This window comes from Giraffa tippelskirchi, chromosome 12 (assembly GCF_054371585.1).
Source record: "Giraffa tippelskirchi isolate mGirTip1 chromosome 12, T2T-mGirTip1v1.2.pri, whole genome shotgun sequence".
NCBI lineage: Eukaryota > Metazoa > Chordata > Mammalia > Artiodactyla > Giraffidae > Giraffa > Giraffa tippelskirchi.
This window is the reverse complement of record NC_137286.1, coordinates 71,314,355-71,330,631: the sequence shown is the minus strand read 5'-3', so window position 1 is coordinate 71,330,631 and position 16,277 is coordinate 71,314,355. Positions and strand designations below refer to the sequence as shown.

At 55.0% G+C, this 16,277-nt stretch overlaps 1 protein-coding gene and 1 long non-coding RNA gene across 2 annotated transcripts in view; one reads left to right on the top strand and one right to left on the bottom strand.

Moving 5' to 3' along the window:
• Nucleotides 1-16,277, bottom strand: part of LOC145529707 (uncharacterized) — a 1,704,434-nt gene that overhangs the window by 815,992 nt on the left and 872,165 nt on the right. Inside the window, exons 112-113 of the long non-coding RNA XR_014071296.1 lie at nucleotides 9,450-9,561; nucleotides 1,807-1,918 (exon numbers count right to left, since the gene is read on the bottom strand). This is a non-coding gene — a long non-coding RNA (uncharacterized LOC145529707). The remainder of the gene's footprint in view (nucleotides 1-1,806; nucleotides 1,919-9,449; nucleotides 9,562-16,277) is intronic.
• LOC145529655 (uncharacterized) lies at nucleotides 5,601-7,416 on the top strand. The gene is made up of 3 exons (XM_081550253.1): nucleotides 5,601-5,793; nucleotides 6,193-6,505; nucleotides 6,756-7,416. The coding sequence occupies exons 1-3, from the start codon at nucleotides 5,659-5,661 to the stop codon at nucleotides 7,382-7,384; spliced, it is 1,077 nt and encodes a 358-aa protein (XP_081406379.1). The 5' UTR covers nucleotides 5,601-5,658; the 3' UTR covers nucleotides 7,385-7,416.

Below are 16,277 nucleotides of genomic sequence, written 5' to 3'. Positions count from 1 at the left end.
TTTTGCGGACTCTCCACCTACTGTAAGACTCCATTGGAGAGTTCTCATTTTTATGTCATTTGAACTAGCCTTTGATAGCTGAAAGGACGGTGTACGTCCTTTCAAGATATCATGTGCCAAACGAAGCCCTTTTGGCAAATGCCATCATTATCTCCAGGCAGGCATTGCTGTTTGAAGGGTGACATCTCAGCCAGAAGGCAGAGGCTGAGCTCCTCTTGTTGCACCAGCTCCCAAAAGAAGCCAAGAAAGGGAGCTGGAACAACAAACCACCCCAACGCCCAGGAAAGCGTTCTTCACGACAGAAGGCTAGCAAATGACCCAACAACCTTGTGGCCCAGAATCCCTCTAGAAAAATCACTGTTCCATACAAAAGAGAAACACATGGGAAGTTCCAAGGAGAGGCAATGCCCATGGCCAGTGTACTTTAGAGACGGCCTGACCGCTCCGGGGAAGACACGCACCGACGGAACCCCTTGGGAAACAGCAGTGAGAGTCCTCACCGTCGTAAGGGTTTCCTCTGGGGACAACCTGCCCTGGGCACCACATGAGGGAGCAGACCGGCTTCTCTTCCTCTGCCCCCACACCATTCACTCATGAAGGCAGCTCAGGTGTTCTCATGCCCTGCCTGCCTGCCTGCCTGCCTGGCTCATCCGTGAGCTGTGACCACCTCCAAGGCAGGACTCCACCTTCTCCTCTCTGTGTACCGTGAATCTGCACACAGTGGGCTTTCAGAACCTTAGGAGACTTGAGCCATTCCCACTCGAGCCAGAACCCTCCCCAGGAAGGAAAACAGCTGTGGAGTCATTTTGGCCCCAGCACTGGTTCCCAAACCCTGGCGGCTCCTACAGCCTCTACGGTGTGAAGAGGGAGGTCCCTTTTGACAGAGCTTTCCGGCTTTCAGATCGAAGCTGTTGTTTCACTGTCAGCTGTGTCTCTGCCGTTGCAGCCAGGTGGGCCACGCTGCTCCAAAGGAGCTCACAAGCTGAGTTGCAAGGGAGGTATTGAGAGGACAGGGATGGCTACAACGTGCTGCAAACTGAGTGAGGGTCCCCACAATCCTCAGCAAAGGTCTGTGGTGTGCAAGTGGGGAGTAGAGGGCCCCCAAGTTCCAAAGGAAGGGAGGTACTCGGGAGATAAAGCCCTTGGCTGCTGTGGTAGCAGCTGCAGATGGCAGCTCGTCCACAGTGCACTTCGAATGAGGTCATATGAGCGGGACTCTGGAAATGGCTCCGAAATCCAGAGAAAGGGGTCAGGGTATGTGGGAATCCGGCGGGGGTCGGGGGTGGATGAAGGAAGGTGTCCTTCCTCTCTCCAGTGCAATTTGGTTTGGTGAGTCTCAAAGCTACCAGATGGCACTTCCCAAGTCAGGCCCCCGCAGGAATCAGGGTGGGCTGCGTGCCTCGGCCCCTGCCACAGGGACAAGCCACACCAGTGGCCTCCCTGAGCTCAAATGGCCGGATCTGGGGGTTCCGCCTGGGTGCACACCTCCTTGCTGTGGCCAAGTTCCCCCCTTCTCTGAGCACCAGCTTCATCATCCTCTCGAATGAGGACATCGATTGCTACCTTGGCACGTTACTCTCTTCATCCTGTGAAGACTCATTAGGCTTATCCTACAATTACTAGCTGGCCCGAAGAGATATCTCCTGAATCCAGATTAAGCTGGAGTCTCCCAGGCTCATCTGGCATGTCTTCCCTGAAGTCTGCCAAAACCCACACCCTTGCATTTCCAGGGACTCCCCTGAGCCGGCTGGGCAGAAAACCCAGCATGGTTCAAACAAGCTGACAGACAAGCGGGAGAGGACTCACGGGCAGACGGCCTCCGTCAGGTCTCGGGTGGAGCTCTGGGACCACAGCAGCAACGGGCCATCCCAGCCCCTGGGCTCAGCAGCGCCCTCATTCTCAGGCCGGCGGCTCTGCCCTGAGGGGAGCAGGAAGGTCACCAACTGCCGCAGGTGGACCTCAGGCCCCTCCCACTGCTGGAGCCTGACCTCCCCCGGCCCCACCCCTTCCCCTACCCCAGCAGGACGAGAGCTCGTCTTCCCCTGGCTTCCAACGTGAGGCCCGGCCCTGGGCCCCGATTGGGCACTGCCCCAGTCCGGAGCCAATCACAGTGGCCAGGGAGGTGGAACGCACCGATTGGCCAGGGCCAGGTCATGTGACCATGCTCCCCAGGAAACTCAAATATTACCAAGATTCCCTAACAAACCAATGAACAAAATTATCCAGTAAAGGCAAACCGTACTTTTTAATGAGGCCGATGTCACAGAAAAAAAAAAAAAATGCTTCCCAATGAACTGCTCAAGGAAGCTACTAAATAAACTTTCAGAAAAGTTAAGTAGTTTTTTTTTTTTTTTAATAGGGTGACGGAGAGCTATACCTTTCCCATCTATGTGAATTTAGGTTTAAACTAGATTTCCCTTGGCTATTATATACGACAAAAAAACCCCACATCACCCCCTTTCACTCCCCCCACCCCCCAAAAGTGTTTTAGTCTATTGAGTTTTTGTGTCCTCAGTTGTGTCTGATTCACGGCAACTCACGAACTCTACACAGCCAGGCTCTTCCGTCCATGGAATTCAGGGCAATTTTTTTCTGTCACAGTAAATGCCCACCCTGGGTGATCCAAAGGCAAGGGCTCAGAGGCTCCTGAGAGTCTAACTCCTTTCAGCCGAGCACAGAGCTGGCTCCTCACTGGGATGCCTGTGGCCTGGGGCTCCCAGAGGGGAGAGCAGCACTCGCCCCACCGTGTGGTCACTGCTGGAAGTGCAGGCTGCTCCTCACTCCCCCTTGACAGTGTCCCTGAGGGCAGAACAGTGGGAATCTACTCAAGGTGGAAATGCAAACTCCCATGCAACCAAACTTCCCACAAGGTCTCCAAAACCACTCAGGAACAGGGAATTGGAAACTGCAGGGCATGACATGAATGGAGATGGAGACTTGACACCTTACACCGAGTTCACTTCCAGTTATCCCTAGACAAAGTTTCCATGAAAACTTGTCACAAATCTAGAAGAACAATGAGCAGAAACCGGACACGTGCTTTGAGTCTTCACACACAAAACTAAAAGGCAGTCCACAAAACAACCCAGAGAATACAGTGGACTTTGCAAAATCAAAGATATCTACTGTGGGAAAGACCTCATTACAAAAGCAAAAGACAGGTCATACATCGCGAGACGAATGAGTGGAAACACAAAGCTTCTCAAGGATGTGTCTCCAAACAGACAAAGAACACCAACACAACAAGCCTGTGAAAACTAGGGAAAGGTCTGAAGGGACACCAGACTGAGGAAGACACACACAGAGTATCCCGGATGATGTCCAGCACGGAGGGCCTGAAGAAACAACAGTCTAGTTGCACTCGCTCAGGCCTGTGTGACCCTGGATGAGGCCTCTGTTTCCCGGTGGCTCTGAGAGATGGACAGGGAGGAAGGGGAAGAGAAATCACTTGCATTTCTAATACTCACAGCAAAGTCTTCCAATGAGAAGGGAATTATCACCCCCACTGACAATGTCATTCACTGAAGTGATACCCACGAGTCCATCTAACCCAGAAGGGAAGGAAGGACCTGTTCTCACAAAACGGCGAGAGATGGAAGAAGGAAGATCAAGCCCACACCAATCACTGGAAAGAGAAGCTGTGCTCAGGGCTTGAAAGAATTCCTATTGGGAAAATGATGTCACAGCCCCACAAGGCAATCCACAGCTTGGACGCTATTCCTCCCAAAATGCCAATGCATTGTCGCACCGAACAAAGAATTGCAAAAGGGGTTACGGAAACAGAAAAGAGCCTAAATTGTCAATACAATCCGACGAAAAAGCCCCGATACGGACATCCAAGGTTGTGTGAAAGGAAATTAGACGACCAAACTAGGATCCTCAGGAGAGTATCGGAGAAGGCGATGGCGACCCACGCCAGTACTCTTGCCTGGAAAATGCCCTGGACGGAGGAGCCTGGTAGGCTGCAGGCCATGGGGTCGCGCAGAGTCAGACACGACTGAAGTGACTTAGCCGCAGCGGCAGCAGCAGGACAGTATGCTATTGGGAATACAACAACACACACAGATCCAGATCGATGGAATAAAGTTGAGGGTCCAGAAACAAACCCCGGCATCCATGGTCAACTCATCTCTGACACAGAAGGGGAGAATATCCAAATGCGAACAGGAAAGCCTCTTCAATAAATGGCCATGGGAAAACCAGACAGCTACATCTGAAGAACGCTATTGGTTTTGATGTCACACCACCTCAATATCGGGGAAAAACCTCACCCTAAAGACTGATGTCATGAGATAGCTAGAAAGAAGCGTAGGTCAAAGGCTCCTTAACATCAGAGTCTCCTTGCCATTTGCTGGGCGGAGGTAGAAATGGGTCTCTTCAAGTAAGGGAAAGAGGGAAACGAAGTACACCAATGGGTTTCCATCCAATGGAACCTCTTCACAACAGAGAAGCTAAGCATTCACAGATGCAAAAGATAGGAAACGGAACATGAGAGACTCCTTGCAAGTGGTGTATCTGAGAAGGGGTTCATATGGAAAGAGACGAAGAATGCACAGCACTCAGATTCCAAGAAACACCACCACCACCCTTGACCCTTCCCCCATGACCAACTCCGACCTAAAGCCTTTCTGTCCCTCTAACCCATCCCTAAAACATAACCCTCATCTAATCATATACATGTGCATTCCTAGCATCCATCCATCCACACACGAGAGAGAAAGAGGAAGACACAGACTGAATCGAGAAAGGAAAAGAGAGGGACACAGCCAGAGAGAGACTCGGAACCAAAGAGAGGAAAGGAGTCGACGGTCCAGACTTTTCATCAATCTGTCTCGAAGGTAGAAGCAATGACAGTGCCCATCCACCCCAGAAGGGGGAAAAGGACGGAAGGTTTGGAGAGGAAAAGACAAGAACGCAGGGAGCCATTAGAAGCTCAGCCACCCGCAGAAGCCGAGCTGGGACACTTGAACAGAATCTCAATGGAAACAGAGGACCAGAAAGTTGGCTACTCTTTTCTATAAGAGAGGGAGACCTTCGAGTCTTCCTTTCGGGCCTCCAACTTGGATGCGGGGTCTCAAAACAGTCAGGAGGGGCAGTGCCTTTTCCTGGGTACCACGGCGCATCCAGGCCTCGTTCTGCCCCATTCTGTGCTGTGTCAGCCCTGGATGGAGTCTTTCTTTCTGAAGTCTCAGCGCACAAGCTCCACGTGATATCGGCCCCAGGTGGAGAGGCATGGAGCCGCTCGTAGGCCGACAGACCTAGGAAACAGATGGGAGAATGACCCCCACTCTGCAGATGGAGAGACTGGGGAAACCCTGAGGGGCATATGCTTGTCCAGGGCCACACCACTTATGAGAAGAAGGAGCCTGGTCTGAGAGCAGCGGGGTCCTCGGAGCTCAGGCCCTGGCTGCACCCAGGCCTCCCCAGGGCTGTGGGCTGGGCTGTGTGGCTGTCACTGTGCCTGCACATGGCCTAAGGGGGGTGGTCGAGCAGTCAGAAACCCAGAGACTCCCTTGGGAAGTTTTGGGGAAGGGACCTCGGCACGAACCCCAGGAAATGATGTCACCTGCCGGCAACAGAACCCAACAGAACCCGCAACCCGGGTATCCAGGCCTCCAGAGCGGAGAGGAGCCCCCAGCCAGATCTCTTGCTGCCAGGATGTTCTGCTGTTTGCCCCTGCCCAGAGGCCGGGGCCTCAGGAGAGCTCACAGGCAGTGTGCGTGGGCACCCTGTCGACGTTGGCTCAGGGCACCCCCGAGAGGCCTCTGGCCCTCTGCCCGGAGAAACAGAAAGGTAACACGGGGAGCCCCAGGCCGGGCCAGGCCACCTCTCCCATGCCACCCGGAAACACCGGGTCCTTTGCCTGTGTGTGTGGATGCGGGTTTCTCGGGGTGTGTCTCCCTCAAGGAAGCCCAGGCGGATGTGGGGTCAGAAGCCTGCGGACAAGTTGTGTCCACACCCCAGGGGAGAGCAGGCTGGCTGGGATGGGGAGAGTGCGGGCAGCGCCGGCCGCCCAGGCTGACCTCACACCCTCAGGTGGGTCTCTTTCCTCCCGGGTGGGGATCTGAGCAGACACACGTCTCTGACCCTTCTGGGAAGAGAAGTTCGAGCAGGCAGAAGCAGCGGCTCCACTGGCCAGGCCCAGCTCGGAAAACTCCCAGCACGGCTGGCTGACGGTCACTGTCGTTGCAGAGCTTCCCACGTGATGAGGCCGAGGACGGGGACACCCCGTCCACCTCCCGGAGGGAGGGGTCGGAGCACCACCCCCCCGCCCGTGAGGCCCAGTGCAGGCTCCAGGTGAGCGTGCCCACGGAGGCATCAGCCCCACCGGGGGCGAAGCGGAGGCGGGGAAGGCCTGCTGCCGAGACGCCGCCCAGGATACACCCGGCGGCCCAGTCTGAGGCTGCCACGGAGCTCAGCACACCCGGCTCCGACCCAGAGTCCCGAGAACCCCGGCCTCTGAGGCAGCAGGAGGACCTGGAGCCCAGCACGCCAGAGCACAGAGGTGAGGACGCTGGGGCTGGTGCACGGGAGTGTGTGGGGAGGGGGTGCTGAGCTACACAGGGACGAGTCCCCGAAAGATGCTGCTGGGCCTGCAGCAAGCGCTGGCCTCACACCCCCACCCCCATCTTGCACACTTCAGTCCCAAAAGACATCCGACCCTGGGTATTCTTTGGGAATCTCTTGGAAGCTTTCTGTCCCGGGATACGCACATGCCAAGGCTGGCCTGTGGGCAAACTTTGCTTCTCCCCCAGCTCTAGCACTGGCCTCCAACTGGAACCAGGCTCCACTTCCCAGACCTGTGCCTACAGAGGTGGTGGCTCCAGGTGCAGGACCCAGGGATCCACCGAGGGTAGATGGAGAACCGAGACTTGCCCTCGCAGAGACACCAGGCCAGCTGGGTACTGGCCAGCACACCGGGCAGATCGGATCTCCGTGCCTGCAGGACCCCCAGCCCCAGGCACTGATGTCCCACCCCCTCAGCCAGAACCTCCACCTCCACGTGCACCTGTACCTGCTCGGGCTTTGGCAGGAGAACCCGAGGCAGAGGAGGAGTCACCGCCTCGGCAGGGAGAGCCTGCCCTGGCTCCCGCGCAACACCCAGACGCCGACGATGACTCACCCGCCCCTGCAGGAAGAACGAGCCCCCGCTCTGGACAGAGACCCAGAGCCCTTGCCGGAAACACCATGTCCAGGGGAGCGGTCGGCTCTGCCGCCTCCATCCCTGTCTGCTCACCGTGGACGCCGGCAACTCGGTCTGCCCCCAGGGGACATGGAGTTCCTTTCCCCTGAACTGCTTTGCATTTGGTTTGTTTCCACCTTTCTGGTGATGTTTTACTTTTTGTATGGTTTCGTCTATTTTTGTTGGTTAAGTTGGGATTAGTAAACTTTTTCATCATTGTTGCAATTTGGGAACACTGTTGTGTAACTCTGGTGATACTGTGTTACCATCACCACTCTGTAGTTTCAGACCCGTTCGATCTTTATGCCCCACCCGCCAACAAAGCCTGGATTCAAGGCAAGCACGCCCTGTTCATCCCTCCCCCCGATCCTGACCACAATTTCATCTTTTCTTTCTGCATTCCTTCCTATATTCTTGGTGTCCCCAATCAATGACTCTCAGTGAAATGACTGAAGGAGATTTTTGCGGACTCTCCACCTACTGTAAGACTCCATTGGAGAGTTCTCATTTTTATGTCATTTGAACTAGCCTTTGATAGCTGAAAGGACGGTGTACGTCCTTTCAAGATATCATGTGCCAAACGAAGCCCTTTTGGCAAATGCCATCATTATCTCCAGGCAGGCATTGCTGTTTGAAGGGTGACATCTCAGCCAGAAGGCAGAGGCTGAGCTCCTCTTGTTGCACCAGCTCCCAAAAGAAGCCAAGAAAGGGAGCTGGAACAACAAACCACCCCAACGCCCAGGAAAGCGTTCTTCACGACAGAAGGCTAGCAAATGACCCAACAACCTTGTGGCCCAGAACCCCTCTAGAAAAATCACTGTTCCATACAAAAGAGAAACACATGGGAAGTTCCAAGGAGAGGCAATGCCCATGGCCAGTGTACTTTAGAGACGGCCTGACCGCTCCGGGGAAGACACGCACCGACGGAACCCCTTGGGAAACAGCAGTGAGAGTCCTCACCGTCGTAAGGGTTTCCTCTGGGGACAACCTGCCCTTTGCACCACATGAGGGAGCAGACCGGCTTCTCTTCCTCTGCCCCCACACCATTCACTCATGAAGGCAGCTCAGGTGTTCTCATGCCCTGCCTGCCTGCCTGCCTGCCTGGCTCATCCGTGAGCTGTGACCACCTCCAAGGCAGGACTCCACCTTCTCCTCTCTGTGTACCGTGAATCTGCACACAGTGGGCTTTCAGAACCTTAGGAGACTTGAGCCATTCCCACTCGAGCCAGAACCCTCCCCAGGAAGGAAAACAGCTGTGGAGTCATTTTGGCCCCAGCACTGGTTCCCAAACCCTGGCGGCTCCTACAGCCTCTACGGTGTGAAGAGGGAGGTCCCTTTTGACAGAGCTTTCCGGCTGTCAGATCGAAGCTGTTGTTTCACTGTCAGCTGTGTCTCTGCCGTTGCAGCCAGGTGGGCCACGCTGCTCCAAAGGAGCTCACAAGCTGAGTTGCAAGGGAGGTATTGAGAGGACAGGGATGGCTACAACGTGCTGCAAACTGAGTGAGGGTCCCCACAATCCTCAGCAAAGGTCTGTGGTGTGCAAGTGGGGAGTAGAGGGCCCCCAAGTTCCAAAGGAAGGGAGGTACTCGGGAGATAAAGCCCTTGGCTGCTGTGGTAGCAACTGCAGATGGCAGCTCGTCCACAGTGCACTTCGAATGAGGTCATATGAGCGGGACTCTGGAAATGGCTCCGAAATCCAGAGAAAGGGGTCAGGGTATGTGGGAATCCGGCGGGGGTGGGGGGTGGATGAAGGAAGGTGTCCTTCCTCTCTCCAGTGCAATTTGGTTTGGTGAGACTCAAAGCTACCAGATGGCACTTCCCAAGTCAGGCCCCCGCAGGAATCAGGGTGGGCTGCGTGCCTCGGCCCCTGCCACAGGGACAAGCCACACCAGTGGCCTCCCTGAGCTCAAATGGCCGGATCTGGGGGTTCCGTCTGGGTGCACACCTCCTTGCTGTGGCCAAGTTCCCCCCTTCTCTGAGCACCAGCTTCATCATCCTCTCGAATGAGGACATCGATTGCTACCTTGGCACGTTACTCTCTTCATCCTGTGAAGACTCATTAGGCTTATCCTACAATTACTAGCTGGCCCGAAGAGATATCTCCTGAATCCAGATTAAGCTGGAGTCTCCCAGGCTCATCTGGCATGTCTTCCCTGAAGTCTGCCAAAACCCACACCCTTGCATTTCCAGGGACTCCCCTGAGCCGGCTGGGCAGAAAACCCAGCATGGTTCAAACAAGCTGACAGACAAGCGGGAGAGGACTCACGGGCAGACGGCCTCCGTCAGGTCTCGGGTGGAGCTCTGGGACCACAGCAGCAACGGGCCATCCCAGCCCCTGGGCTCAGCAGCGCCCTCATTCTCAGGCCGGCGGCTCTGCCCTGAGGGGAGCAGGAAGGTCACCAACTGCCGCAGGCCGACCTCAAGCCCCTCCCACTGCTGGAGCCTGACCTCCCCCGGCCCCACCCCTTCCCCTACCCCAGCAGGACGAGAGCTCGTCTTCCCCTGGCTTCCAACGTGAGGCCCGGCCCTGGGCCCCGATTGGGCACTGCCCCAGTCCGGAGCCAATCACAGTGGCCAGGGAGGTGGAACGCACCGATTGGCCAGGGCCAGGTCATGTGACCATGCTCCCCAGGAAACTCAAATATTACCAAGATTCCCTAACAAACCAATGAACAAAATTATCCAGTAAAGGCAAACCGTACTTTTTAATGAGGCCGATGTCACAGAAAAAAAAAAAATGCTTCACAATGAACTGCTCAAGGAAGCTACTAAATAAACTTTCAGAAAAGTTAAGTAGTTTTTTTTTTTTTTAATAGGGTGACGGAGAGCTATACCTTTCCCATCTATGTGAATTTAGGTTTAAACTAGATTTCCCTTGGCTATTATATACGACAAAAAAACCCCACATCACCCCCTTTCACTCCCCCCACCCCCCAAAAGTGTTTTAGTCTATTGAGTTTTTGTGTCCTCAGTTGTGTCTGATTCACGGCAACTCACGAACTCTACACAGCCAGGCTCTTCTGTCCATGGAATTCAGGGCAATTTTTTTCTGTCACAGTAAATGCCCACCCTGGGTGATCCAAAGGCAAGGGCTCAGAGGCTCCTGAGAGTCTAACTCCTTTCAGCCGAGCACAGAGCTGGCTCCTCACTGGGATGCCTGTGGCCTGGGGCTCCCAGAGGGGAGAGCAGCACTCGCCCCACCGTGTGGTCACTGCTGGAAGTGCAGGCTGCTCCTCACTCCCCCTTGACAGTGTCCCTGAGGGCAGAACAGTGGGAATCTACTCAAGGTGGAAATGCAAACTCCCATGCAACCAAACTTCCCACAAGGTCTCCAAAACCACTCAGGAACAGGGAATTGGAAACTGCAGGGCATGACATGAATGGAGATGGAGACTTGACACCTTACACCGAGTTCACTTCCAGTTATCCCTAGACAAAGTTTCCATGAAAACTTGTCACAAATCTAGAAGAACAATGAGCAGAAACCGGACACGTGCTTTGAGTCTTCACACACAAAACTAAAAGGCAGTCCACAAAACAACCCAGAGAATACAGTGGACTTTGCAAAATCAAAGATATCTACTGTGGGAAAGACCTCATTACAAAAGCAAAAGACAGGTCATACATCGCGAGACGAATGAGTGGAAACACAAAGCTTCTCAAGGATGTGTCTCCAAACAGACAAAGAACACCAACACAACAAGCCTGTGAAAACTAGGGAAAGGTCTGAAGGGACACCAGACTGAGGAAGACACACACAGAGTATCCCGGATGATGTCCAGCACGGAGGGCCTGAAGAAACAACAGTCTAGTTGCACTCCCTCAGGCCTGTGTGACCCTGGATGAGGCCTCTGTTTCCCGGTGGCTCTGAGAGATGGACAGGGAGGAAGGGGAAGAGAAATCACTTGCATTTCTAATACTCACAGCAAAGTCTTCCAATGAGAAGGGAATTATCACCCCCACTGACAATGCCATTCACTGAAGTGATACCCACGAGTCCATCTAACCCAGAAGGGAAGGAAGGACCTGTTCTCACAAAACGGCGAGAGATGGAAGAAGGAAGATCAAGCCCACACCAATCACTGGAAAGAGAAGCTGTGCTCAGGGCTTGAAAGAATTCCTATTGGGAAAATGATGTCACAGCCCCACAAGGCAATCCACAGCTTGGACGCTATTCCTCCCAAAATGCCAATGCATTGTCGCACCGAACAAAGAATTGCAAAAGGGGTTACGGAAACAGAAAAGAGCCTAAATTGTCAATACAATCCGACGAAAAAGCCCCGATACGGACATCCAAGGTTGTGTGAAAGGAAATTAGACGACCAAACTAGGATCCTCAGGAGAGTATCGGAGAAGGCGATGGCGACCCACGCCAGTACTCTTGCCTGGAAAATGCCCTGGACGGAGGAGCCTGGTAGGCTGCAGGCCATGGGGTCGCGCAGAGTCAGACACGACTGAAGTGACTTAGCCGCAGCGGCAGCAGCAGGACAGTATGCTATTGGGAATACAACAACACACACAGATCCAGATCGATGGAATAAAGTTGAGGGTCCAGAAACAAACCCCGGCATCCATGGTCAACTCATCTCTGACACAGAAGGGGAGAATATCCAAATGCGAACAAGAAAGCCTCTTCAATAAATGGCCATGGGAAAACCAGACAGCTACATCTGAAGAACGCTATTGGTTTTGATCTCACACCACCTCAATATCGGGGAAAAACCTCACCCTAAAGACTGATGTCATGAGATAGCTAGAAAGAACCATAGGTCAAAGGCTCCTTAACATCAGAGTCTCCTTGCCATTTGCCGGGCGGAGGTAGAAATGGGTCTCTTCAAGTAAGGGAAAGAGGGAAACGAAGTACACCAATGGGTTTCCATCCAATGGAACCTCTTCACAACAGAGAAGCTAAGCATTCACAGATGCAAAAGATAGGAAACGGAACATGAGAGACTCCTTGCAAGTGGTGTATCTGAGAAGGGGTTCATATGGAAAGAGACGAAGAATGCACAGCACTCAGATTCCAAGAAACACCACCACCACCCTTGACCCTTCCCCCATGACCAACTCCGACCTAAAGCCTTTCTGTCCCTCTAACCCATCCCTAAAACATAACCCTCATCTAATCATATACATGTGCATTCCTAGCATCCATCCATCCACACACGAGAGAGAAAGAGGAAGACACAGACTGAATCGAGAAAGGAAAAGAGAGGGACACAGCCAGAGAGAGACTCGGAACCAAAGAGAGGAAAGGAGTCGACGGTCCAGACTTTTCATCAATCTGTCTGGAAGGTAGAAGCAATGACAGTGCCCATCCACCCCAGAAGGGGGAAAAGGACGGAAGGTTTGGAGAGGAAAAGACAAGAACGCAGGGAGCCATTAGAAGCTCAGCCACCCGCAGAAGCCGAGCTGGGACACTTGAACAGAATCTCAATGGAAACAGAGGACCAGAAAGTTGGCTACTCTTTTCTATAAGAGAGGGAGACCTTCGAGTCTTCCTTTCGGGCCTCCAACTTGGATGCGGGGTCTCAAAACAGTCAGGAGGGGCAGTGCCTTTTCCTGGGTACCACGGCGCATCCAGGCCTCGTTCTGCCCCATTCTGTGCTGTGTCAGCCCTGGATGGAGTCTTTCTTTCTGAAGTCTCAGCGCACAAGCTCCACGTGATATCGGCCCCAGGTGGAAAGGCATGGAGCTGCTCGTAGGCCGACAGACCTAGGAAACAGATGGGAGAATGACCCCCACTCTGCAGATGGAGAGACTGGGGAAACCCTGAGGGGCATATGCTTGTCCAGGGCCACACCACTTATGAGAAGAAGGAGCCTGGTCTGAGAGCAGCGGGGTCCTCGGAGCTCAGGCCCTGGCTGCACCCAGGCCTCCCCAGGGCTGTGGGCTGGGCTGTGTGGCTGTCACTGTGCCTGCACATGGCCTAAGGGGGGTGGTCGAGCAGTCAGAAACCCAGAGACTCACTTGGGAAGTTTTGGGGAAGGGACCTCCGCACGAACCCCAGGAAATGATGTCACCTGCCAGCAACAGAACCCAACAGAACCCGCAACCCGGGTATCCAGGCCTCCAGAGCGGAGAGGAGCCCCCAGCCAGATCTCTTGCTGCCAGGATGTTCTGCTGTTTGCCCCTGCCCAGAGGCCGGGGCCTCAGGAGAGCTCACAGGCAGTGTGCGTGGGCACCCTGTCGACGTTGGCTCAGGGCACCCCCGAGAGGCCTCTGGCCCTCTGCCCGGAGAAACAGAAAGGTAACACGGGGAGCCCCAGGCCGGGCCAGGCCACCTCTCCCATGCCACCCGGAAACACCGGGTCCTTTGCCTGTGTGTGTGGATGCAGGTTTCTCGGGGTGTGTCTCCCTCAAGGAAGCCCAGGCGGATGTGGGGTCAGAAGCCTGCGGACAAGTTGTGTCCACACCCCAGGGGAGAGCAGGCTGGCTGGGATGGGGAGAGTGCGGGCAGCGCCGGCCGCCCAGGCTGACCTCACACCCTCAGGTGGGTCTCTTTCCTCCCGGGTGGGGATCTGAGCAGACACACGTCTCTGACCCTTCTGGGAAGAGAAGTTCGAGCAGGCAGAAGCAGCGGCTCCACTGGCCAGGCCCAGCTCGGAAAACTCCCAGCACGGCTGGCTGACGGTCACTGTCGTTGCAGAGCTTCCCACGTGATGAGGCCGAGGACGGGGACACCCCGTCCACCTCCTGGAGGGAGGGGTCGGAGCACCACCCCCCCGCCCGTGAGGCCCAGTGCAGGCTCCAGGTGAGCGTGCCCACGGAGGCATCAGCCCCACCGGGAGCGAAGCGGAGGCGGGGAAGGCCTGCTGCCGAGACACCGCCCAGGATACACCCGGCGGCCCAGTCTGAGGCTGCCACGGAGCTCAGCACACCCGGCTCCGACCCAGAGTCCCGAGAACCCCGGCCTCTGAGGCAGCAGGAGGACCTGGAGCCCAGCACGCCAGAGCACAGAGGTGAGGACGCTGGGGCTGGTGCACGGGAGTGTGTGGGGAGGGGGTGCTGAGCTACACAGGGACGAGTCCCCGAAAGATGCTGCTGGGCCTGCAGCAAGTGCTGGCCTCACACCCCCACCCCCATCTTGCACACTTCAGTCCCAAAAGACATCCGACCCTGGGTATTCTTTCGGAATCTCTTGGAAGCTTTCTGTCCTGGGATACGCACATGCCAAGGCTGGCCTGTGGGCAAACTTTGCTTCTCCCCCAGCTCTAGCACTGGCCTCCAACTGGAACCAGGCTCCACTTCCCAGACCTGTGCCTACAGAGGTGGTGGCTCCAGGTGCAGGACCCAGGGATCCACCGAGGGTAGATGGAGAACCGAGACTTGCCCTCGCAGAGACACCAGGCCAGCTGGGTACTGGCCAGCACACCGGGCAGATCGGATCTCCGTGCCTGCAGGACCCCCAGCCCCAGGCACTGATGTCCCACCCCCTCAGCCAGAACCTCCACCTCCACGTGCACCTGTACCTGCTCGGGCTTTGGCAGGAGAACCCGAGGCAGAGGAGGAGTCACCGCCTCGGCAGGGAGAGCCTGCCCTGGCTCCCGCACAACACCCAGACGCCGACGATGACTCACCCGCCCCTGCAGGAAGAACGAGCCCCCGCTCTGGACAGAGACCCAGAGCCCTTGCCGGAAACACCATGTCCAGGGGAGCGGTCGGCTCTGCCGCCTCCATCCCTGTCTGCTCACCGTGGACGCCGGCAACTCGGTCTGCCCCCAGGGGACATGGAGTTCCTTTCCCCTGAACTGCTTTGCATTTGGTTTGTTTCCAACTTTCTGGTGATGTTTTACTTTTTGTATGGTTTCGTCTATTTTTGTTGGTTAAGTTGGGATTAGTAAACTTTTTCATCATTGTTGCAATTTGGGAACACTGTTGTGTAACTCTGGTGATACTGTGTTACCATCACCACTCTGTAGTTTCAGACCCGTTCGATCTTTATGCCCCACCCGCCAACAAAGCCTGGATTCAAGGCAAGCACGCCCTGTTCATCCCTCCCCCCGATCCTGACCACAATTTCATCTTTTCTTTCTGCATTCCTTCCTATATTCTTGGTGTCCCCAATCAATGACTCTCAGTGAAATGACTGAAGGAGTTTTTTTCGGACTCTCCACCTACTGTAAGACTCCATTGGAGAGTTCTCATTTTTATGTCATTTGAACTAGCCTTTGATAGCTGAAAGGACGGTGTACGTCCTTTCAAGATATCATGTGCCAAACGAAGCCCTTTTGGCAAATGCCATCATTATCTCCAGGCAGGCATTGCTATTTGAAGGGTGACATCTCAGCCAGAAGGCAGAGGCTGAGCTCCTCTTGTTGCACCAGCTCCCAAAAGAAGCCAAGAAAGGGAGCTGGAACAACAAACCACCCCAACGCCCAGGAAAGCATTCTTCACGACAGAAGGCTAGCAAATGACCCAACAACCTTGTGGCCCAGAACCCCTCTAGAAAAATCACTGTTCCATACAAAAGAGAAACACATGGGAAGTTCCAAGGAGAGGCAATGCCCATGGCCAGTGTACTTTAGAGACGGCCTGACCGCTCCGGGGAAGACACGCACGGACGGAACCCCTTGGGAAACAGCAGTGAGAGTCCTCACCGTCGTAAGGGTTTCCTCTGGGGACAACCTGCCCTGGGCACCACATGAGGGAGCAGACCGGCTTCTCTTCCTCTGCCCCCACACCATTCACTCATGAAGGCAGCTCAGGTGTTCTCATGCCCTGCCTGCCTGCCTGCCTGCCTGGCTCATCCGTGAGCTGTGACCACCTCCAAGGCAGGACTCCACCTTCTCCTCTCTGTGTACCGTGAATCTGCACACAGTGGGCTTTCAGAACCTTAGGAGACTTGAGCCATTCCCACTCGAGCCAGAACCCTCCCCAGGAAGGAAAACAGCTGTGGAGTCATTTTGGCCCCAGCCCTGGTTCCCAAACCCTGGCGGCTCCTACAGCCTCTACGGTGTGAAGAGGGAGGTCCCTTTTGACAGAGCTTTCCGGCTGTCAGATCGAAGCTGCTGTTTCACTGTCAGCTGTGTCTCTGCCGTTGCAGCCAGGTGGGCCACGCTGCTCCAAAGGAGCTCACAAGCTGAGTTGCAAG